Source organism: Haliotis asinina, chromosome 7, assembly GCF_037392515.1.
Source record: "Haliotis asinina isolate JCU_RB_2024 chromosome 7, JCU_Hal_asi_v2, whole genome shotgun sequence".
NCBI lineage: Eukaryota > Metazoa > Mollusca > Gastropoda > Lepetellida > Haliotidae > Haliotis > Haliotis asinina.
In genome coordinates this window covers 58,318,638-58,344,452 of record NC_090286.1, presented here as the reverse complement: position 1 = coordinate 58,344,452, position 25,815 = coordinate 58,318,638, and the positions used below count along the sequence as shown (strand labels likewise).

At 37.5% G+C, this 25,815-nt stretch overlaps 2 protein-coding genes across 2 annotated transcripts in view; one reads left to right on the top strand and one right to left on the bottom strand.

Annotated features, from left to right (window-relative positions):
• LOC137291379 (zinc finger protein GLIS3-like) overlaps positions 1-7,640 on the top strand; it is a 68,253-nt gene extending 60,613 nt beyond the window's left edge. The window contains exon 10 of the mRNA XM_067822699.1: positions 272-7,640. Coding sequence (XP_067678800.1) covers positions 272-423 — 152 coding nt within the window. The 3' untranslated portion in view covers positions 424-7,640. The remainder of the gene's footprint in view (positions 1-271) is intronic.
• A 4,839-nt stretch (positions 7,641-12,479) lies between these two features.
• On the bottom strand, positions 12,480-25,688 carry LOC137290344 (tax1-binding protein 3 homolog). Its single transcript, XM_067821195.1, has 4 exons — positions 25,479-25,688; positions 18,846-18,998; positions 17,672-17,749; positions 12,480-16,095 (listed from the first exon to the last, which is right to left on the bottom strand). Exons 1-4 carry the CDS (start codon positions 25,518-25,520, stop codon positions 15,877-15,879), a joined length of 492 nt encoding a protein of 163 aa, XP_067677296.1. The 5' UTR covers positions 25,521-25,688; the 3' UTR covers positions 12,480-15,876.
• Between the last annotated feature and the right edge of the window lie 127 nt (positions 25,689-25,815).

Genomic DNA, 25,815 nt, shown 5'->3' with positions numbered 1-25,815 from the left:
TTCTAACTGCACTCTTTAGTTTTCCAGTACGGTTTTCATTCAGACAGTGCATATATGAAACGAAACACAAGATTACTGCTGTTCCATTAAAGTCCATTCAGTACTCGAAATGTAAATGTATTCTTTAGGTTTCCAGTACTCCTATATTACAAAATAAGGAATATGTACTCCTGATGGTGAAAAATTATCTAGAGACCTGCATGATGTAATGTTTGTATGTGTATTCAACCTTGTCAGGTCATGTGTTGAGATGTTTACCTTTGTATGACAGGGTACGGTGACCAGCCAATGCCAGCAGGCTTTGAACAGTTCAGCATGGCAGGGCAAGACGAGGCCAATATGCAACAGTTCCTTCAGCTATCTGCTGTAGACCGCTGTAACAGTCGACTCTCTGCTGTATATGCAGCTGATGGATCCACCTAGCCTTCTCCTTTTCGTCACCGTGACAACATGCAGCATCATTACCTGCTCTACAATTGGTTGGCATGTGACAAGTGGACAGTGTTTTTCGTACTGGATTGAATGGGCAGGGACGTATTGTCATTTTCGTGGTGATACGTATGTGGTCTTTCATGGTGGATGTTTGAAAATGTCAAGTCTCTGGGAGAAGGACACTGTATTTACATGTCAAACAGATGCTGTTTTTACATGTCAGATAAATATGGTACTACGCACTCAGGTGTCGTGACTGCCGCACTATCAGCTTCATACCATGCTGGGAATATGACACGTCTGTCAGCATTTAGAAAACGAACACTACAGAATTGTGATATTCAGTGACAGAATGTAGCCGTCCATTTTAATGAAGTCCCAAGATGGCAGCATAATTTGTGGACATTCTGCTTTATGGCATCCTTTTTTATCATGAGTTACTGGGAATATAGTGCCCAACATGTATTGTATATATTGTATATTCCATGTGTTGTGTTACAGTGTATCACATATCATCAACATTGTCATGCTGAAAGGGCAGACTGCTCAGTGCAGACGTCATCAGGTGTATCCTTTGCTGAAAATGAAGCCAAAATAGGATGTTGTATCTGGTAAGAATCAAAGTGAGACTGTGATGCTATATTCTTACCACTTGTTATGTTTGACTTGGTGAGGACTTTAGTCAGGTCATCCCATCACCTAGCTATCCCAACACAATTCTCGTAGAGACAAGAGCTTGGTCAACTGCCTAGCATGTATCATACAATCTTGCATATGTGTTGGTCAGGAGTTCAGTGTTAATTATTCAGGTTTTCAGTTTCTATTTTCTTGTTTCATGTCTTTATTATTTACACACACTTCAGTATGTGTGTTGCTTTTGAAGGGTTATTGGAACATTTGTTATTTCAAGTCTGTGTCAGTTATGACTATAGGATCTCCATCCAAAGCCGTCCATCTTTGAATAACATATTTTCTGTTTTAGATGTGGTACATTTTCCAAAGGTTCCAGCTTTTAGTCAGATGACAGCAAGGTTTAATAGCTGTATCTTTACATCATCATGTGGATCTCTGAGGAGGCATGCTTTAACTGATATATTTTCAAGTCATAATATGTCATCCCTGTTTTCTTTTAACATTTACTTTGTCTTTCAACATGACTGTAAAATATCTTCACCTGTTTCATGAACACCTGCTAATAGTGGTAATAGATATAGCATTAATGAGGGTATTAGAAAACGTGTTCTGAGTATTTGGTAACAACAATAATCATTTGCAAGGGAGGAAGAAGATGTCAGATGTTAGTACAAACTGTTAATGCTTAGTTGCAAAGGGAGAAGTAGTTGTCAGATGTTGATACAAACTGTTAATGCATAGTTTGCCAGGGAAGAAGTCGTTGTCAGGTGTTGATACAAACTGTTAATGCACAGTTGCCAGGGAAGAAGTAGTTGTCAGGTGTTGATACAAACTGTTTATGCATAGTTGCTAGGGGAGAAGTAGTTGTCAGATGTTGCTACAAACTGTTATCGCCTTGTTGCTAGGGGAGTAGTTGTCAGATGTTGATACAAACTATACACTTGAGAGAAAGTATCAGTCAGGTGTTGGTGCCATGTTTCTAGTGAGGTATCAGAAGCGAATTCTTTGTATCCACTCTAAACATGCTGCTAGAGAGGAATTCTTTGTACCAACTGTTAACATGTTTCTGGGGAAATATTTGAGAAGTCTTTGAACCAATTGTGAACATGTTGTGAGTGGAGAATTAGGAATAAATTGTTGTACCAACTGTTAACGTGTTGATAGGGAAATGTTTGAGAAGAAGCTTTTGTACCAACTGTTAACCTGTTGCTGAGAAAATATTTGAGGAGAAGCCTTTGGTACCAACTGTGAACATGTAGCTGGGGAAGGATGGTTCAAATTATTATTGTTTCTGGGAATTAGTATAACTCATTTGTTCTGAATATGTGGATGACCGCCATGTTTGTGACAATCTTGAAACATTCTTTGTTGTGCATGAAAAGGTTAGCTATTTAGATAAGTGTACAATATGAGAGTTTTCTTTGACTATACCAAGTAAGTAATTCTGGCCAATTCAGCTGCTCACACCAGACAGATGTAGCGTGTTTCCTCAGTGTAGTTATTGCAGTGCAGCAATGCTCTGTTTGACTGCAAAACTGTTTCCAGGTGCACAGTGATATATATCACCCAGCATTTTCTTACATCTTCATTTTCAAACATTGGATATCATTTTATCAAAGAGAAAGTCACCTACGCAGAAATATGCATGGTATTCTAAGCGTTTCACATTTTTAATCTTTTGAATTGTGTTTAATTTGGAATTTTTTTAATCATCTTTGAAACAGCAATATTTAACAAAGTTTGACTAAACATGTTGGCTTCACATTAATTACATATACATCATGCTCTAACTCTCCGTTACCAAACATACATAATGACTCATGAACAAGAGCCAATGTTTTCGGCAGTGTCTTAACCCAATTAATGTCTAGACAGTGTGCTCTGTCCCAACACAGGCATTGCAACAATCAGGTTTAAGAGAAAAGTGTTGTGAGGGTCTAAGTTGAACAACACTCCTTTTTATTACCTTTCTTGGCTGTGATCTTATATAGCTTACACATGCTTAGAATATTATGTACAGATTGTCTCTAGATCGCCCTTAATGCATATCATAGTCATTTTTATCTTTTGCTAACATTTGTTGAGAAATCCACAATGGGTGATACAGATTTTGGTGGCAAAGTCTGTTGAAGTTCTGCTGTTGAATTCTGAGAATCCCTCCTTTGTTAGCCTCCACCTCTCCAGCCCCAGCCACCATTATGTCTTTGTTAGACCTCTCCCCATAATGTCTATGTTAAAGCTCCCCCCTTATTTCCCCTTTGCTGAACTTCCCCTCCTTGTCTGTAAATAAGTGAGGAAAATATACTTATGGGGAAGATTATAATTATTTATGAGCAATAACATTAAAATGTGCCATAATTCATCTGTTAACACATTGTTCCACTTCATTAGGTGATTTCAGTATTTGAGAACCCTTGACAGACATGGTATAGGAGTGTTTCAGTTGTAGAAATGTCACCATTTCATCACAAAGTATCTTGTGTTATTATCACATTTCTTATTAAATATTGTTTTGTGCTAAAAATGGAAACAGTTGTATTACATAGACAGAGTGGAGGTTTATGTTCTCGTAACCAGAAAGCATTATAGAATGACCAGATGGCAATTCCGTCCTCTCACTTTGTTATTTTGTTGACAGGTACATAATATATGCAAATTTATGCATGTGCATGCTGAAGAGATATTTTTGGGATTTGTTTATTATGTTCTGAAGAAAACATAATATTTTATATCCATGTTATTCATGCTATGCTGTGAGCAACAACAGTGACCTGATTACTTGAGCTTGTTTCACTAAAGTCCCATTAGGAGAAAACCTGTAGGCAGTATTGTAAGTCATTTCATGCCAGTGTATATATATGGTTGTGATATATATTGAGTATTTCCCTTGTACCTTTTGTTTTATATTGTTTGCAAGTGGTATCCCTCCATCCATGTTACATTTTGTATAGTACTTGGATACGGTGTTACATGGACAGTGTCTTCACTTTGTTAACATCTGCAGATATTTCATGAGGATGTATTCACATTGTTGACATATCCACCTATTTCATTGGGTGTATTCACATGTTTAATACGTCCAAGTATTGTATGAAAAAGGTCTTTTCACATTGTTGATATGCCCACATATTGTATGGGGAATATTTACATTGTTGATAGGTGTATGTTTAGCATGGGTATATTCACATTGATGATAGGTGTATATTTTGCAGGAGTGTATTCACATCGTTGACATGTCCATGTATTGCATTGGGACATATTCACATTGTTGACATGGACATCACATTGTTGACATGTCATTGTGTTGCATGGAGGTGTATTAACATTGCATATACAGCCACATGTTACACATGATATCCACTTATATTCCCATGCCTACATTAATAACGCCACATGTACATGTATCATTCCTAATACATTGTGTCAGTGTTTCAGAAATGTTTTCATTTGTGAAGAATCAGAGAAATGATGGGTTGGAACTGAGCAATTTGTTTTCAATATTTACAAAGCATTTTAGTAGGGATCCCGGTTATTAGAGTTTTGAGATTTTTCCATTGTCTTTCTTTAAGGAAAATACTTGAACAATTTTCCTTACATATTAAGGCACTGCTGAATTATCCATAGTTGTAAACATCATTTCTTTGGTTGTTGATGCCGTCCAAGAGTTTTGCAATATTAACCCCGTGATGTTCATCCTCATAGTCAGTGTCCTGTACCATGTCATGAGTTGTAGTATTGAATATGAATGTCCACTTATACATGCTTAACAGTCCACTACTGCAAGAATAATTAACTGTTTATTTTGGTGAATGAAATTTGCTAAATTCTGTTATTGACGAAACTTGTTTTATTAAGGATTTTTTTATGGAATATATGGGTTCTTGGTACTGCTATATTGATGTTTTTATATTTTTGTCAAGGATCGATTTGTTATAATTCACACCCTTTTTATCATGCTTAAGTATTGAGGTACTTTCTTGTTTCTGTGTCAAATGCTAGTGTACTTGTTAGATAAGCAATGTTACTACCCAGATGTAAGATGATGAAGACCGAGAGCAGTGGTTTGTGTGTATCTCAAACGTTACATACATCCCACTATGCAACACACAGGCCAGTCACACATGTGGAACAGCAGCTCTAAAATATATAAAATATATAGAATACACAAATTTACTTTAATCTATTTTCTTTTTGAAACAGAGACAGTGAAAGATAAAACAGACAATGAGAAATAGGCGCCATTTTTATAATGCCCTTGATATTCCAATAACAGCATTGAAATATTAATTACATCATGTATACATGATTTTCTGGGAGGAAGTTATAACATTGGCTGTTGTGTGATACAGAAGAGAGAAAATTGTTGTCAGTGAATACTGTCATTACAGAAACAGTTACTCAGCATTGGAGATGCCATCTCATGTGTTTCAATCTAGGTGTGAGCCTAGATATCATCTGTCACAGAAATATACCCATCAGTTGATGGTCATTGCTTGTGTGTGTGTGTTCTGGTGTGGTTATACACCATATAGAATGGGGATATATAGCACTTTGCAGTGAATACGACTCAGTCCAAGAACAGATCTTGGATGCTATGACAGGTCTAGCATTGTACTGGCTATTCCCCTTCCCCACAGCGGAAAGTGCTCCTCTGTAACTTCATTACAGTGCTATGTTTAGTATTTCATTTTGTTGTCAGATTTGTTTATTTTATGCTGTACATTCCAAAGTTAGACATTTTCTTTTAGAGATTTTTTAGACTTTGGCTATTTGTTTCTAACAGTTGTTTTAGAAACTGGATCTTGTACTGCTGTAAATTTACTTGATTTTAAGACAAAGCATTATTGTACTGTGTGTAACAGATGGATGCCATTGTTTCATTATTCCTTCACATGTTGAGATATGTTGTATATAATAGCCTTGTGAGCTCATCAACATTTGTATACAACTATGCCTATTCCCAAAGTAAGTCATGTTGCTATGGATACCAGATCCTTTCAAAACAAAACTATTTGGACATACTGATAACTACTTTACAAAGCTTTATAGTGTCATAAAACAAGAACCTTACAATAATTTATCCAGCTGATAGAGGAAAGAAAAATGTACCATATCAAATGGTATGATACATGCCAGTAATATTTTGATGATTGGAATGCCTGGGGATTGAAATTTACTTCAATGTCAGACAATTATAATACCAAACATCAGTTAGTGTTCACATTAAAATAGACGTTGATGACCTTGTAGACAAGAAATCTAGTAACAGAAAGGATGTGTAGGAAATGATAGCTGAGGTGATGGCCACAGAATTTGGGCTAATGGAACACATTGTGCATCTTATGTCCCCTTACAAGTGAAGCTAAGGTGAACACTGCTTACTCCAGAGGGAGAAGGCATGCATGGGATGTTTGTTATGCAGTATACATTCAGTACTTGTATTCAAGTAGAGCTCTTCAAATGCTGTGATCACTGTTGGAAATCAAAAATAATTCAAGTGATAAATTATTCCAAAATGTTTATTGTTATGTTTGTTGATCCCAGATATTTTGAAGTATAGTGCTCAGAAAGTTTCATCACTTGTAATCAAAAACAAGATGTGAAAAATAATCCTCAAATGTTTTGTGCTATTACAAATTGTTGTGATTATTTCTGCTCACTGACTGTCCTTGTCTAGGTCTTCTTCGTGATATTTTTGTACAAATGACTTGTAAATTTAATACGCAAAGTGTAAACTGGTTGTGTGCTGTTGCCATGGTTACAGTGTGATAATGGTGATAATTTGGTTGCACAGGACAGACTGGCAGAAAAAAGGGATGGAGAGAAGGCGAAGCTTGCTTAAAGAAGTGCCTTATTTTTAGACTGCACTAACCATGGCCACAGCCACTCTAACTAATGGTCACTCTGGAGTTTGCCATGCATAACACCAAACATAATATTCATGTGGCATAATACGGCATGGTCAACTCTAGAATTGGTCCATATAGTGCTTCTAGCATTACAGGGCATGACTGACAACTGTATGGGTCCCCATAGTGCTTCAAGTATTACAGGGCACGATTGACAACTGGTGGGTCTCTATAGTGCTTCTAGCATTACAGAGCATGACTGACAACTGTCTTGGTCTCTATACTGCTTCCTGCATTACAGGGCATGATTGACAACTGTCTTGGTCTCTATAGTGCTTGGAGCATTACACTGCATGGCTAGCATAAGTGTTAGGCCCTATTATGCTTCTAGCATTACAGGGCATCATTGACAGCTGTCTTGGTCTCCATAGTGCTTGTAGCATAACAGTGCATGGCTGACACTAGAGCTAGGCCCTATAGCGTTTCTAGCATTAGATGTCATCATGGAAACTGGTATTTGGCCCTGTGGTGCTTCTAGCATTACAGGGCATGATAGGCATCTGTATTGGGCCATAAAGTGCTTCTAGCATTACAAGGCATTGTTAACACTGGTGTTGGGCCTTATGATATGGCCACCAGCGGCGTAGTCCCTTTGGCATCATTGGGCAAGGCCACCATCACTGTTGGTCCCTATTGCATTGTTGGTCATTAAATGTCTGTGATTCAGGTATAAACTTTGTGTTATTTGTCTTCATGAAACAGTGAATGAACTTTGAAAGGTAATTCAGCTATACTACAGCAAGTTGAGAGATTGCAAAAAATACTGTCTCCTTGGAAACAAGTGAAATTGCATCTGGTGCTGATACATAAGAGTGAATCTGGACCCTTGATCAGGGAATCTTTCCAGAAACAATGGAGACACCCTTTAGCCTCTGATGAAGACTCCGTATGAGTCTCCAATTTATAATGTAAGAATCGTATTTGCCAGTTCTGATATTTGTCAGTTAACAGAGAGTATCCATCTGTCACAGTCAGGTTGTTGTTTCATGCCACTTACTGTAAATATGCAAGTCTGGCGCAGATAATCATAAGCTCTGACCTTCACAATTTGGATGCTCTGACAAGCTTCAACCGAGTCAGTGAGCCTGACCCATGAATCCAGTTGACTGCCTCTTACAAGCAAGAAAAACTGCATCTTGACTTACCTCTCCACAGGTCTGTGAGTGAGGGGATGTAGTAAACAACCTTTCAGTTCATCAGTCTTAGTAAACTTAGCCCCGATGTTATTCGTTACACTCCTACACTGGGTCTAACAAAACCTAGTAGGAGGTTGCATCAGGTAACTTTACTCAGGCTGCAGTTAACATATGATGAAATGCAAGTTCTAGATGGTCAGAAATAATGCATGTTCTAGATGGTCAGACATAATGCATGTTCTAGATGGCAGGTCTCACTTCCAAGGTGAGAAGGTTCTAGTTTTACTCCAATTTAGCAATATTCCAGCAACATCACTGCAGGGGACACCAGAGACAGACCCATGTTGGGAATCTAACACTGGCCCTTGGTGTGACGAACAAATACTTTAACTACTAGGCTACCTTCCATCCCCTCACATTACAGGAAACAAAGGTCTGTGGTCATGTAAACATATATTTATTGCTTAAAAGCAGATTTCAGCAGGCTACATAGCAAGACAATACAATAACAATGTCAGCAAGTCACAACACAGGCACTACAATCACATGGCTAAGAGGCACTTTGTTCTGAGCTCTGACTAGCTAGATATCAATGTACACAGAACGTGTGTCAAAAAGAAAATATTTTTCTCTAGTCATAGCACTTTTATCAATATCTGTCACTTATATTAAGGCATACCCACAGCACTGCAGATTCACCAGCTACACTGTTCTTAGCAGAGGAAGTATAATAGGACAGCACAAACTGACAATCCTGCTCTGTGATTGAAGTATGGCATACACGCATATAAGACTTTAAGACAAGGCCACAATACACAATTATGAAATTTTCACCAAAATGTCTCAAAATTTTGACACAGGATAATTTTGACTATTTTTCAATTTACACAACCTAATTTAGTCATCGTAGCCAGATGGATGGATGTGAGTCCTTAACAGTCTGATTATCTGATGTGGTTTTATTGTGTAATTTTCCACAAAAACATGACTCATCCTTATACAATGACTTGAGATGGGGCATTTGGTAGGAAGGTGGGTAGGGATGAAAATCTGATAACCTGGCCTTTGGAGCCAGTATATATCAACAATGCTAGGTTGCAGATAAACATGTCAACAACCAACATGATAGAATCTCCGATCTTTATAATCATGCACATGGGTAAGGAGTGAGTGAGTATGGTTTTACTGCACTCTTAGCAATATCACAGCAGGGACCCCTGATACGGGATTCACACATTGTACCCATGAGGGAAACTGATCCCGGGTCTTCGGCATGACAAGTGAACGCATTATCCACTAGACAATCCCACTGCCCAAAATGGCAAGGAAGATAATGAAAAGATGTAAAGTCAAACTATTGATATTACCTTACAACCTGACAGACTGCTGAACACATGAACATGGAGACAATTACAATCCTCATTATTACAGAGGTATTTCATCTTTTCATGTGATGGTACCATCAACAGCTTACTAATTGTTCACTCATAACTAGTGGCCCAAAACATTGCTAGAAAATACACATTTATGTGAATTTAGGATCTACCCAATCTAACTAATCCATGTATTTTCATGTCTACTTACAAATTATCAACTTGTTTCTACCAAACCAGTTTCCTAAGTTGTAGGCTTAGAGTCAAAGATCATCTGATCTCTCCTACCTATGATGCAGAATGTAAATGAGATATGAAAATACAGCTAGAATGACTTCATCAGTACTGTGAGTACAATATTTAATACCACAGACCCTGATAAGTACCACCTGTAGGGAACTACATCCTAGGATGCCCTTTGTAACCCCTTGCAAGCCTGTTTGTATTGTAAAAAACTAATCTAGAATTTCATAAAGGTTCAAGCCTTATATAGACCAATAAATGTTTTTGTTCTTCATATGTTCTGAGTACAAAATGCTATTGGTGTGAACTTCTTGCCACTGTGACCTGTAAGTTTCGCTGACCAATAAACTGACAGAAGTATGAAGTGCCATCAAGTCAGAACTAACTTCACAAAACAGCCATTTTGACCCATCAATCACCACGTCATGCATGGGATATAGGAACCTACTGACTTGTCCAACAGGGCAACACAAACACATAGAGTCTCCAGTATGTGGACAAAGGCTTATACAATGAGGTATATTTGTAAGATCAAGAAGCACTAAACAATGATACACATCAATAAATATTGGGAACAATCACAATGTAGATTACAATATGAACATTCACAAAGAAAGCTAGAAAATTAAAAAATAGAGCATAAAGATGTAAACTGAAATAGTTTCACAAGAATCATGGACACTGAACTGGTGTGGATAAATCAACTCCCACCTTCCCTGAATACTGGCCAAACTTGTAAGCCAAGATCTGCAATGCTGGAGCATCTTCATCAGTTCTCTAAAGTTGGAGATTTTCACAATTCAACATTATGAGTTGAAGCATGACAGTCATTCCTTCACTCTTACTTTTGTCAGTTCATTATATTATTTGGAATGATATTTATATGTAAACATATCTGGTCAGGTTTGAATGAATGAATCATTCAGGCCACTGAAGTAGGATTCACCTATTCAGATAATTCAGTTTGAACTCCTACAGTGATGCAGGGCCTTTATCCAAAGGGAGAAAACTCTGTTATCATGGCTCAAAGCATGGCTTCCCACTAACCATGCTAACAAGCCTGTGTGAGATTCAGGTGGAGCTAAACAACCATGAAGTGCAACAATCATATACCAAAATATGTAAACATATATTTGAGATATACAGTAATAAATGCCAGTCAATCACTCAGCAAGGAAAATATACATACTCTTCAATATCGTAACTCATAAATATGTCTTTGTGTTCCCAGTGCTGAAGACAAGATTTCTGACAATTGTTTGTGTCATATCACCATTGTTAATAGGTCATGTCATGACAGAAGTATTGGATATTCTTTAAAGGGGCACTGATGCGGAGCGAATAATGCTTCTCGCCAACGGTCTAATTACGAAAGCAGACCGCAAACTGGTCAGCGCCCACTCCTTCGACCGTGACGGACAAAGGAACTGGGCTCCTGTCCATATTAGCAAAATTTCTTCACTTAAACAGTCAGGAGGCCGGATGCCCATCACATGCCATTTGTTTAAAAATATCCATGGTATTCCTTGTCTGATCGTAACCATATATCCCAGCAGTGTAGTTCTTTTCGGATGCTTGGATGGTATACTTACTGATCCAATTTGATCCTATTTCTGTGTTTTTAACCTCGATATTTAATCATGTTACATGAAAATATGATGTCTACAGGCACGTAGCAAGCCATTTGTATATTTAGGTAGTTTTGAGTGTTGGTTGAGCTGTGATAGCAAATAGCATACGTAAATTTTAGTAGCTATGGTAGCTACAATGGTTTATTATTTATGATAATAAAACACAAAGTTGATTTATTTGAATTCGTAAACAAAAAAACGATGACCTTGGCTTTGGTAGAGAAATCTGAAAATTTTCTTACGTAAAAAAAACTTATTTCACTTATTTACCAAAGTACACAGCAAATGCCTGTGTGTATTCCTTATGTATCCTCAAAACAGTTTCGGCCCATAAGTGTTTTCAGGCTGCATGCGACACAGAGATTACATCTTCCTTGCTGTAACTCGCGTTTGATGGTGTAAACCTACACGTGTTATTTGTCATCATTCTCTTGATGGTCAATTCATGAATTTATAACAGGTATAATTAGTAGCAACACCACTTCGGTTACTCAACAAAGGTTCCCATTTGGCATTTCTCCTGTCTGGAGTAAATACTCAACAGTATAAATTAAGGTCTGTAATGGCAAATGTATTGTATGTTATGTAATATGTGCATGTAAGTGATGCAAGAGGGTTTATCACCTGAGTTACAAAAACAAACATCGATCAAAGGATTAACCGATAACACACTGATTGATTAATTACTTTTGTTCTTCTAGCGGATTTGTCAAAAGGCAGTGTGTGTAGATGACTACACCCTGTCGTAAAGTGTGAGTGCAAAAACAACATCCTCCCTTCAAAGAATTAACCACCCTTGCGTTGATTGATCGATTGCTCAATATTGGTCAACTAAATTACTTAGAATAGTGGACATCATACAATTAGTTGCCAGGTGTGCTATCTTGGGAGACCAATGAGAGGTTTATCTAGTTTTCACCAACGAAAGACGTGAAACGATGTGTTACTTTTTCGCAAATGAGACAGTTGTAAGACACGCGACACAGAGCAGGATTATTTACCAGCTGCAGATGAATGGAATACGATTTCTTTTACGTGGATATTGATGGATACATTCCTGAACAAGGTAGTAGCCTGACACTGTTGCTATAAAATTAGTCTGTTTTACGTTCATTGTTTGCATTTTGTTTTAATTTATTTGTTGTAGCATTCAGCAGAATCTGTATGACAGAAAACACACACTAGATCGCGTATGTATGTGAAATAGGATCCACATTGGCAATCTATACAATGTATAAATGTTGCTGTTATGTTAGAAATTTACTATGAGTATAAGCAAATCGTGTGTTCTTTTATTAATTTTCAGAATCATACAAATATGACAATAAACTAATTAGGGTTATGAGACAAAATATAGAGACGTACATTGGCTTCGTCCGTCCTAATAGTTTTTTACCATTTCTACCACTGGCAGATGATTAACCTTCAAAGTGTTTCATTTGTTTTCATAATACATTTGTAATGAAGTACAATTGACTTCACCTCAGTTGATCTGTCTATAATTAAACTATCAATTGCGCCTACGGACTGCGCAGCAGAGGTCACGAACCAGTCACGAATTCTGGGATATCATCCGGGTACTCACGGGAGAAAAACAATAACAAAAGTTTACACCAGTCCACGGAAAATGCTCCGCATCAGTGCCCCTTTAACTACTTTTGAGTAGCATATATATATCTCAACATTTGCTTGAGATACATCTGTGAGCAGGATGTTTGTCCAGCAATGTTCTTGTATTTTGAAATAGCACTTACAGACAATGACAGATTATCTTCAAACTTTAGGAAAGATATATTTTATATCTAGTTTACACATTGAATGTGTTAGGTTAAAACTTCAAAGCCTTTGTGGCCAAGCATGATAAATCAAACTCTGCTCAGCTTTTTGCATCTCGCTACACACTATAACTGTCAGAAAATCGCCTCCGTCTTATGTGAACATTACTTGCCCCAAAGACAAGGAGAACAACATTCCTTGTCAACTGAATAACATCTAAGGAAACAATAAGCAGCATAAAAAAGCACTGGATACAACTTCCCTATATACTATTTCCAATACTGAATATCTGGTTTTAACAGACAACCTGTGCCTCTGGGAAATTCAAATACTAGAAATCATACACGTTTAAATCTAAAAAGGACATTTTTCTCTGAACAGAATAATGGTAATAACATTATGGGAAGAGGATGTTCATCAGTCACAGACTACAGTCAGTAGTGACTATCACATTTATATGGCAGCCATTTCATTCAGAAACAATTTGATCAATGCTGTATTTCCTACAAAGATGACATTGTGATGACACAAGGGACAAGACAGGGTATAACATCCCCGATATCATATAGGTTATAATATCACACCAAGCTGATTTACTCCCTGCAAAAGAAAGCTATATTGATGAACCTGTAAATTTATCAACTTGCTACAGTGTGCCCTGTAACCATGTCATGAAAGGTACATCAGATCTACATATTGGTATCAAGTTTTTGCCATAAGTATAGATACACTCTAAACAGGTGTGGGTGCATGAAGCCAGTTGAACAATGCTCACCCTCTGACAGTCTGTTATAGAAAAGCTTCAAGTGACACGTAATGTCTTCGTTGATGGAACCCACAAACACTGCAGATCAAGAATCTTGGGAAAAATTTGGTAATTAGATCAACAAAGTATTAAATTTTAGTCATGTACCAAGGCATTAAAGTTACCATTCTACCATAACATTATAAGAGTTACATCACGTTGTAGTGTTGTATTTCCAGCACTGACATTACAAGTACAATCAGTTCTGCTCAGATTAGCACCATATCCTCCTGGATTCCAGAGTTTTATGTCTGAAAGCAGTTATGACATCAATGACATCGGTTGAGTATTGCCTGTAATCACGCAAATCATTCATCCCCCTTCATTGTGGACATTCCACAACATCAGTATCAAAACCAGTTTGATTATCATCTCTTCATTTCGGTCAGGAATCATTAATCATAACTAATCATTTCATCAATTCTGTCTTACAAAAATCTGTTACCTGGATACAAAATGCATTAAATAAGCAATAGCAACCCTATTAATTATCAATATTATGACAAAAACACACAGTGCTTGTAAATAAATTGATTCACATACATCTAACTAAAGTCTGTAACACATAACTGTGTATAACAGTATTGCTGCAAGGAATGTTTGTACCAAAATACACCAGGATATCCCTGGATAATGATTAGCAAATTAAAACTAGAACATTCTACATTCCACAGAGCTATTGAAATCCATTTGACTAAATTTCTAATATTTAGACCGTAAAACCTGTCAAATAGGAAGACATGACATATTATGAATATTGACAAGACTATCACATTGTGGTGAGCATAAAACTGGTATAGAAGTAAAATATACAAAAACATCAAACAAATCTTTCATATGTGATGTGTAGAATTCACTCAAGTGTCAACAGGGTTTCACAAAGTCAGTCCAGTGTATCGTAGTACAGAAAATATGCACACAATATGAATTATTCGATACCCCCATAAATGATATCCCAAAGTAAGTTTCCAGGATCAGTACCACATACTACTACACCACATACTACTTTCCAAAACTATTCATAAGCAGATGGTAGTATTGTTAACGAAAACCCCCCAAATTAGGTTATCTAATGAACTCATATAATCCCCAAACAAACTTGTTTTAAAACAAAGCTGATAGAATAATTTAAAATATGCTTCAATATTTCAACAGATGATATGTTGATGAAATCCTGATATGGAGTACACACTGTGGATCAGACACAGTCAACACATAGTGAACATCCTTAACACAACCTTTAATTCTCAGCTACTGATGCACAAACTCTATAGAGAAGGTAATAGTGGGTGAACGGGTTTGGTTTTACTTCGATTTTAGCAATATTCCTGCAAAATCAATGCAAAAGACACCAGAAATAGGCTTCACACACTATGCCTATGCTGTGAAGCAACCCTGGGTCTTCAGCATGACAAGCAAGTGCCTTAACCACTAGGCTACCCCACTGCCCCTAGAGAAGGTAAGGTGCCAAGCAAGCAATTTGTATCACTTGATGCATATGGCTTGTGTTAGATACAATAATTTAGTGGAAATAATAGAAAATATTAAGCATGTAGAATTTCATGTATCAGGAAAATAGTATCCACCACGATATTCAGTGTTCGGCCTTTCAGACCAGTGCTATAAAATGGTAATATTATAGATGAATGGATCCCACTTAATAACCTATGTAAAACATACCATGCTAAACAGAGAAAGTAAATAGCAGTGTTATGTACATACACTGATACAGACAGTGGAAGGAAACATTTTATCATACTCGCCCGTCAAAAAAGGGCCAGATTAATTAAGAGAAACTTGTGTTTCATGGTTTTATGTTAAGGACATGTTAGAGAGTGAAAAAACTGGTGACACAAGTAATCTAAGTTAATCATGTGGACTTGCCATCTTGGATGGTTTCATGAAGATTGATTACCTCCCCTGTTACCATGGCTACAACTAGTACTGATACTGTGGTTGTCCTTGGAACTGTGGTGGTTGCTGCTGTTGTTGTTGCTGTTGCTGTTGATAGGCATGGAACTGAGGCTGTACATGTCCTGGGGACTTCTGTAGAGGTGGGACTCCTTTACGGTACACAAGCATTTTGAGAAAGGCTTTTTTACGAATACACTCCACAGCTTCCTTGTGTGTAACAACCGTGAAGTCCTTGCCATTCACCTTCAAAAGACAAGGACATTAGGGTGGTTATCAAAGGCAAATGAAAAACAAATTTATTTGAATAACTAAGCATCTATTCTGTGTTCACTTGATAGAAAATGTAATTTTCTGAATAAAATTGATATTTTATACTTATCCTGACTCATGTTTAATTGTTTACTCTCTTCTTCCTGGTGAAGGTAGTGGAACACCTGAAATCCCTTGAAGTTCCCTTCTAAAATAAGCAGACGTAAAATCACACTCACCCATGTATTATCTCCCTTTTCCCACGCATATGGTTAGCAGACAGCCATGATACTTCACTCTCTCCTTTAATCGCAAGACACGAGAATGCGAGAATTCAGCGTGCCTTTGAGGGGTGGCTGGGAGGGCTTTCGCCATGAGTCAGGATAAGTATTAAATATCAATTTTATTCAGAAAATTACATAGTTTTCCTTATCCTGGCTCATGCTTAATTGCTTACAGAATCCGACGGAAGCGGCGGTGGGCCAGGCCACGCTGGATTCTGCTGTCAGTAATTTACATCCAATAATTTCCCCTCTAACGGGAACTTGTAACGGCGATGATTCAGTCTTATTCTTCTCATATTTGTTGTAGATTTTTGGGGAGTCACATCCAGTGGAAAAAAGGTTTGTTGACTGGTACATGATGACACTAATATAGCTAGTGGCTTGTTAGTTTCTGATGCAACTAAATATCACGATATTACAATCAAAACTAGTTGCGACCCTTCTTCATGTTAATTATCTTCATAATGAATGCAAGGTCATAATCACTTATGCTAGTCTGTTCAAGATGTGCGCATAGACTTTCCACCAAAATACTCCGCAGAGCGTCTGCCTTCCATAAGTCACGTGATAAATCGGGTGAGTTAAGTCAGCGTCGTCGGGGAACTGATAGTTGCTGAGCAACGACAAGTGGTCCAAACTGATGACTGCCAGTGACGTCCTGCGTGGCTATGTCTCGCAGATAATGGTTGGCGAATACTGTATTTGACTTCCAAACACAGCCTTCCATAATAGTAGATAGTGAGCAATTGCCATGTAGCGCTAGTGTAGAGGCTAGAGCTCTGACTTAATGTGGGGTAGAGGCTCATGGAGGGTCTAATCCTGCTGCCTTATAAGTCTCAGTTGATGAAATACGTGTTAGAAATAGACACAATAATACAAAATTGTATAATAATAATAAATATATACAAGCCAAAAACCATATACAGCATGAATCTAGTTAGAAAAAACAAAAGAATGAAAGACTTATCGCTGTGTACGGGACCCCAGGTGCCTCCAGCTACCCTCCTCGGGTCATAGGGAGAGAGTGAAGTATCATGGCGGTCTGCTGACCATATATGCGCGGGAAAAGGGAGGAAAAATTTAACCAATTAGACACCTCACCTGTATAAGTTATCACCTAACTATAGACAATAAGAAGCAAATATCTACTCTCATACTCTCTCCACTATCATTCTATAATCTACTACCATACAATAAAACATGTGGTTATACACTCATCTGCACAACTGAAGATCTTCAGTTATTCACTTACCTGTACAACTGAAGATCTGCTGTTATTCACTCACCTGTAAAAGTTTATCATGGAGCTGTAGACCACATCGGGAAGCTGGACTACTGTCGTGGATATACGTCACATACACACCCTGAAACAACACATAGTTTTACACTTACAAACACATTTACACATGTTAGATAACAAAAGGCGTTCAGCATGTGTTCTGCATGTACAGCGCCTAGCAATGCTGGTACCATCACATACACAAATGTTCGCAAGACAACAAATACCTACAGTGTGTATAGTGTTTAACATGTTTCCTAAAGTGTATTGATTTGCACAAAAACAGTGGACTATTAGTTTACTTATGACATCTTGAAGTTCACAATCACTTCTCATGGTATATTATCAGTATACAGACTACATCTCAGATATCCCTAGGGTAACATTATCTCAGAAATACCTTAAGTAACACTCAATTTATTACAGCATCTCAGAGCTACCTTGGGTAACTCTCCCCTTATCAGGGTATCTCAGACATCACTAAGTAACACTCACTTTATCGGGTATCTTGGACATCATCAAATAACACTCACTTTATGGGTGTATCTCGGCAATCACTGAGTAAAATTCGCTTTATCAGGGTCTCTCGAACATCATCAAGTAACACTCACTTTATCGGGTATCTTGGACATCATCAAATAACACTCACTTTATGGGTGTATCTCGCAGATCACTGAGTAAAATTTGCTTTATCAGGGTCTCTCGAACATCATCAAGTAACACTCATGGTATCTCAGACATCATTGAGTAACACTCACTTTACCAGGGTATCTCGGACATCACTGAGTAACACTCACTTTATCAGGGTATCTACGACATCACTGAGTAACACTCACTTTATCAGAATATCTCAGACATCACTGAGTAACACTCACCTTATCAGGATATCTCAAACATCACCGAGTAACACCACTTTATCAGAATATCTCAGACATCACTGAGTAACACTCACTTTATCAGGATATCTCAAACATCACCGAGTAACAACACTTTATCAGAATATCTCTGACATCACCAACACTCACTTTATCAGAGTACCTCAGACATCATTGAGTAACACTCAGTTTATCAGCGTACCTCAGACATCATTGAGTAACACTCACTTTATCAGGGTATCTAGGACATCACTGAGTACCACTCACCTTATCAGGGTATCTAAGACATCATTGAGTAACACTCACTTTATCAGGGTATCCTTGAGGACTCTGATGATGGTCCTGGTCAATACCACCTCCGATGCGGAAGCCACAACGAAACCTGGGTTTGCCATCTGAGTCTAAGACAGAATTGCCCTGTTGATCCAGTTCAGCTTCCTTCTCCAGCACAATGGGGATCTGGTAAGCAAAACATAAAATAACTAATAAAAAATATATCCTTTGGTCAAATGCAACAGAAAAAATATGACCAGAGTATGAAAGTTAAACAAATTGAGCCAAAATTAAACACAGCAAAGATGGAAAAAAGTTATTTCGTTAACTCAAACAACTAACTGGAAGACAACTTCCTTTCAGTCAGTGAGTCAAAGATAGTGGCACATCAAACAGTCATTCATTTACATCAAGGCCTATCAGCTTCATGTAGAGAGGTAAGACAAAAGTCAAGTCATGCAAATGAGGAAGGTCCTCAATGCCTTAAGATTTCAGACTTGAGACATATTATCACTTCAATTACAGATCACAGATTAACAGTTTTATCAAAAATGAGGAAGCAGATACTGGTATGACTAAGGGAGGAAATTATGTACAGCACAAGATTACCTAGAAAATAACCAGAAAGAAAAGGGCTCAGAAGTTCACCTAAATTATGAAAAAATAATGGTGGTTACATTAAAAATCTTGTTTCATTCTATGTACAACAGCCTTCGTACTGTGTTAATTGATGCAAACATTTAAGTTTAATTAGTTAGATATTCCCGGTATGCAATAACACGTGAAAACAGTCATACATAAAATCCAAATGTTGTAGCTGCATAAATAATTCAAATATTCCAGAGCCTGTTATTGCGTATACTACATAACTCTGCATGTCAGATTCAAACCAGTCACCACATGACATGTTCAGTATGACAACTGTGGTGGTCATGCATAAAGTATGTTTAGAATTCACTGTGCAGCTAGGGAGACACAGTAGCATGGATCATTCATTCAAGTCTGAGCATCATGGTTATTGCAAAATATACAGATGCACTGCACCAAGACCTAAGATATGAATTTACAAACATTGTGTGTTAGTAGACACTGTTAGTCAATCAGCAAATATTGTCAGATGACTACAGTCATTGGTGATTGATTTATAAATTCAAACAAGAGCCAGGACAACCAACATACATATTTAATTTTTAAAGTCTGATGTCTATAAAAGAGTGTCTAAACATACTTTCACTTATAGTTATACTCCAAATAATACCCAGTTATTTGAGGCAATGTCAAAACCTTAATGCCATCATCAGTCACTAAATCAGAAACATGTTGAAGAAATGCGAATATGTTCTGTTAATACTTTGGAGTATGTAACATAACATATGATCATATATTTGGGACTACTCTTTCTCAGTAAAGTACATCTAATATTGAGGAGGGGTCAAGTCCCATCTGGGATTCAAACACACACCCTCAGTCAGGCACGTAATCACACACTTGCTGGGTGGGTTAAGAGGCTGACTTTGAGAGCTGGTGTTTAGGTCTAATCCTGAATGGGACTTAACCTAACAGAAGTACTAGAATTTGTACTATACTGAGAAAGTGTAGTCCCAAATATAATGAGTGTTATATCTGACCACTTTCATGTATTTGAAGTATGTAACATTGATAATGCTCTTAGCTAAGTCCTCTGAAAAAAGTCAGAACTTGTCACAAAATAGAAAAGATACATAACTCATGATGTCTCTTTACACTTTATCAGATGGGTCCAGGTGAGAAAGAATGGAAGTTATTCATTAACCCTATCTTAAATGATTGAATATAACCTTTTCTAGGGTAACCTAATGTTGAATCATTATAATGCATTAATGCTAAAATACATAGCATTCACTACATGAACGCTATGTCGCACCTCCATAGGCCGCATTCGTTACGAATATTGCGCACGAAAATGGCTTCTTTGTACTTATACCTACTAGTTTCGTTATCAAAACATTAAAAAACAAATATTTGCAAGCCATCAAACATCTGTCAATCGATCGCATATGAGCGGCGCCATTTTGAATCATGTGACGTGAGTGGATTTCCTCCCTAAAATAGTAGCACACATGTTCCATACCCTGGTGCTTCTTTACAACAAATTTTCATACATTTTTAGATAATTTGAAGAATTATGCAGATTTTCATTCCCAATCTAGATGGTCTGACCACCAAACCCTTTCAACAGCTGTTTTCAAAGGAATTGCTCTGGAGTTTTCAATGCTTTTACAATATTCATTATATTGGATCATTGCTGCCACCTTGACAGTGCATTGATGTTTCTGTACTACTCCTAAAGGTTTGAATACAAAACATAGTTTACTAACAAGACGTACTGAATGTAGGAATTGAATAATTAATGAGTTAACAAATTAATTAATGAGTTATTAATTATCTCTAAATTCCATTTATGCATAAGAAATAAATAAAAAAAATATTTTAAAAAATTAACATTCCTCAGTTCACATCTCTACTGCCTTGAATATCACTTTTAATACGAGGGGAAGTGAATAAGTTCATAGAAGTGGGTGCTGGTATATCCTTGTTGATGTTGTCATTGGTGTCATTATTGAGTTGATTCATCTGTGACTCTGTATACTGATACCCAACCTTCCTCGAGCATTTACTTGAGAGTTAGAGCCTTTAAAAGACGATTACCCTGCACAAATCATGGAAACCTCCAAAACTGAGTTTCGTGCAGTTATCAAGTTTCTCACTAAAGAAGGTGTGAATGCAACCGAAATCCACAAACGCATGATCAATGTGTATGGCGAGGAAGCCCCTCAATATTCCACTGTGGCAAAATGGTCAGCTGAGTTTAAGCGAGGTCGCAGCTCCTTGGAAGATGACCCACGGTCAGGAAGACCTTCTGAAGCCATTACAGAAGATACAATTGCCCGGATCCAACGCTTAATTATGTCCGATCGGAGAATAAAGGTGGACGAGATAGCTTCAGAGTGTGGCATTTCACATGGAAGTGTTTGCACAGTGATCCATGAACACCTGCACATGTCCAAGGTATCCGCAAGATGGGTCCCTCGTAACCTAAATGCACATGATCGTCACCAGAGAGTTGAATCCAGTCGTGAGCTGTTGGACATCTACAACGCTGATCCTGATAACTTTCATGCTCGTCTGGCTACTGGGGATGAAACCTGGATTCATCACTGGGATCCCGAAACCAAACAAGAATCCATGCAGTGGAAGCACAAGCATTCTCCTGCACCCAAGAAGTTCAAAACACAACCTTCTGCTGGCAAGATCATGGCAACCGTTTTCTGGGATTCAAAGGGTGTGATTCTCATAGACTATAAACCACCTAAACCTACGATCACAGGGGCTTACTATGCTGACTTGTTGAAAAGATTGAGAGCGGCCATCAAAGAGAAGAGGCGTGGGAAGTTGACAGCTGGAGTCATGCTTCTCCACGACAATGCACCAGTCCACAAGAGCCGTGTTGCACAAGCTTCTCTTCAACAATGTGGCTTCGAACAACTAAACCATCCCCCATACAGTCCAGATCTGGCCCCCAGCGACTACTATCTGTTTCGCAGTTTGAAATCTCACTTGCGTGGAACAAGATTTGCCAATGATGATGATCTCAAGGCAACAACAAAGGCGTGGCTGAGGGACCAATCTGAAGACTTCTATTTCAAGGGCATAGACAGTCTCAAAGACAAATGGGCAAAATGCATCGAGGTTCAGGGAGACTATATTGAAAAATAAAACCAATATCACAACCATTGTGTTCTGTTTTGTATCGAGTTCTATGAACATATTGACTTCCCCTCGTATTTCCCTGTTGTGTTAGGTTTCAAGCACCAAGCTTCAATCCTTGCAGCACATCTTTTCTTTCCCATATGAGCAAACAAGTAGCAAAACAGTGTTTGTTATGTTTCAATTATAAACAAATACCAAAACAAGGGGATACATCTAATAAGCAATTGTTAAATGGGGAAGGATCATTCAAATTACAGCACAAAGGCAAATGTCATATTTAAACTCTTGTTCATATATCATTGATGAAAAAGGTTTTTATTTCTTAAGTCACTTATATACTTCAAAGAAGACTCAGTTCAGAAAGTCAAATATACACAAATGCTCACATAAGGGGATACATCTAGAAATTAATTGTTAAAAGGTTAGGGTCATTCAAATTACTTCACAATGCCAAATATCATATTTAACTCTCGTTCACACACCACTGGACACAAGGCTTTAATTGTTAGGTCAGTTGAAAAAATTCCATTTCCAAATATGACAGTACCTCTTCCTTTTGACAGCAATAAATAGCAGGATTTCAAAATTATCAATGAAGTATTAGTTCAGAAAAGTATGCTTTTCATTGATTTATATTGAGAACTTTAACAATAATAAGTACTGTAAAATCATTATTATTCGCGGGGGTTTAATTTCCGCACTTTTCGCGCAAAAAAATTATCCGCGAAAATAAAACCTCCGCGAATAATTATGATAAATTGTGGAAATAAAAACAAACAAAGAGTTTTGAGTTTTAGTTTTGTATTGCTAGTAATTTGACTACAAGTACACGTCATTCATTCATGACTCAGTGAAACAAAAAGATACATAAAAACAAATTAAATAGTTGATTCAACACATGTCATTTTCAGCGTCTCTGATTGACACGATACACACGACTTTACTAAATTAAAAATGTCAGGTCACCTGCTACTAGTGAATTAGTCCGAAAGTCCAGCTTGGCGAAATCCGCTTTGGATTAAATCCTTCCTCTTGGATATGTTGTCGTAGGTCTGGATAATCCATTGCGCATGTAGTGGTTTGACAATACTGGTACACGTGCACAGAGCTTTCTGAGTAGCTGATTGGCCGAGCGCATCACGGGTCGAGGTCACATAGGTCAATGATTTCTTACGCAAATCTCAACATGGATTCTTCAGTGCTCCATTGCGTGTCTCAACGTAGCGGAAGGCCCATGTTTCCCCAACTAATTAGGCAGGTGACAGGACGACAGCTAGGGTCAGTGTTTTCTTTACAGTTTACAGTTACCTGTGTTATACGCTCATGATTTCTGTCCTTTGATGATGCGTGAAAATTAAACCGCACGAATTAGTCAATTTTTCTGTTTCCGCGAAAATTAAGCCACGCGAAAATAAATGATTTTACAGTATATGAAATTCTACATAAAGTTCATTCTGAATCAAAGGTCATAATTTCATTTGCTTTTGAAGTTACATTGTATATTGTCTGCATAAAGTTATGGCAAAGTCGTCTATATCAACTACAATGGCAAAATAGTCTTCATGAATATGTATACGAGTTATGATTATTTAAAATGTTTTGGTGTGTATATAGCAAAGTGGAAGGAAAGTATTGCCAGGTATCCAGAAAGGGGCAATACCAGTTGCCATGGGAACACACACAAAACATATTTTTATCAGAAACATATTTTGTATCCAGCACTACTCATAGGCACCAGTTCACCACAATATATACGCATGTATAAAACTTAGTGAGGAACACAGGCCCCACTAAGTAATAGAAGGAATTACGGCAAATCTGAAGGAATTGCATCTCAAATGTAGACAAACGCAGTCTACTTGCAAAACAATTGCAGTGATATCTGCAGTTTAGCGGTAATAACAGAAACACAACACCCCTATTGGAAACAATGTCGGTAATACTTGAAACAAGCTCGTAATCTTCGGAGATTTCTTGGCACTGTTCCGTGATTTGTGAAAATGACATGTGTTGAATCAACTATTTAATTTGTCTTTTTGTATCTTTTTGTTTCACTGAGTCATGAATGAATGAAGTGTGCTTGTAGTCAAATTACTAGCAATACAAAACTAAAACTCAAAGCTCTTTGTTTGTTTTTATTTCCACAATTTATCATAATTATTCGCGGGGGTTTTATTTTCGCGAAAACCCCCGCGAATAATAATGATTTTACAGTATTTTGAAAACAAAACTAGGGTGCACATGTAGGTATAAGTACCAAGAAGCCATTCACATATGTTTTCCGTGCGCAATAGTCGTAACGAGTGCACGGAAATCCAACAAAGGATTTCTACCTTTGCGGCCTAAGGAGGTGTGACATAGCGTTCATGTAGTGAGCGCTATGTATCTTAGCTAAATAATGCATTAGAACTCACTTGATCTATCAATTTGATTAGAAATTTCCCCTGAAAACCACAAAGTATTTAAGGGTACACTTGAACTCAAAGGGGTATGTAATCATTTTGATATTGTTGAAAGGACAACTAAATAAGCATGCAATGAATGATGAATACATATATGTCCATTCAATTAAGTGTCAAAGACTGCCTTCAAAACGGTAGTAACGCATTCCTGTGCACACCAGACTGTCGTTTTGCATACCCGATTAACAGTTTTGTCACTCGTAATAATTATGGGTAACGAGAATTCCGTCTGACACCAAACGAACGCACGCAAATGAAATGACATTGAAGAATGACAACTGACAATGGCATTGCCTTTAATATTTTTTAGCCACACCCACGTCATTGTTATTATTTCTGTTGTGCACATTTAATAAAATCGTATCAGTTCGATGCATTTTTAAATGTTTGTGGGAAATGCTGACATATTTTGATTTTGACAACTGATCGTGGGGGCAGCGGTAACATCACTTACACTCAGGCACTCGAGGGGATCGCCTGCTGTGTGGCCGGCCATCTTGGTATTTTCACCGGAAGAGGAAGAGAGTCGGAGAAAAATGTGGTATTGCTCCAGCAGATTGTATTTGTTAAACAAATCTTTCCAAATCCTTATTTTTGCGACTTCTGTTTGGTTTATTAACAGATGCCTCGAAACAACAATAGCGTGACAGGTGCTTGTTTTCACGGGTTCAATAAAAATTTAGTCTTTAATTTCTTGAAACGAATTAAGATAACACAAAATAGAAGAAATTGGTCGTTACGTGTTAAGTCATGTTTGTGTAATAGTACTTACAGACTTTTAGATTTTTTCA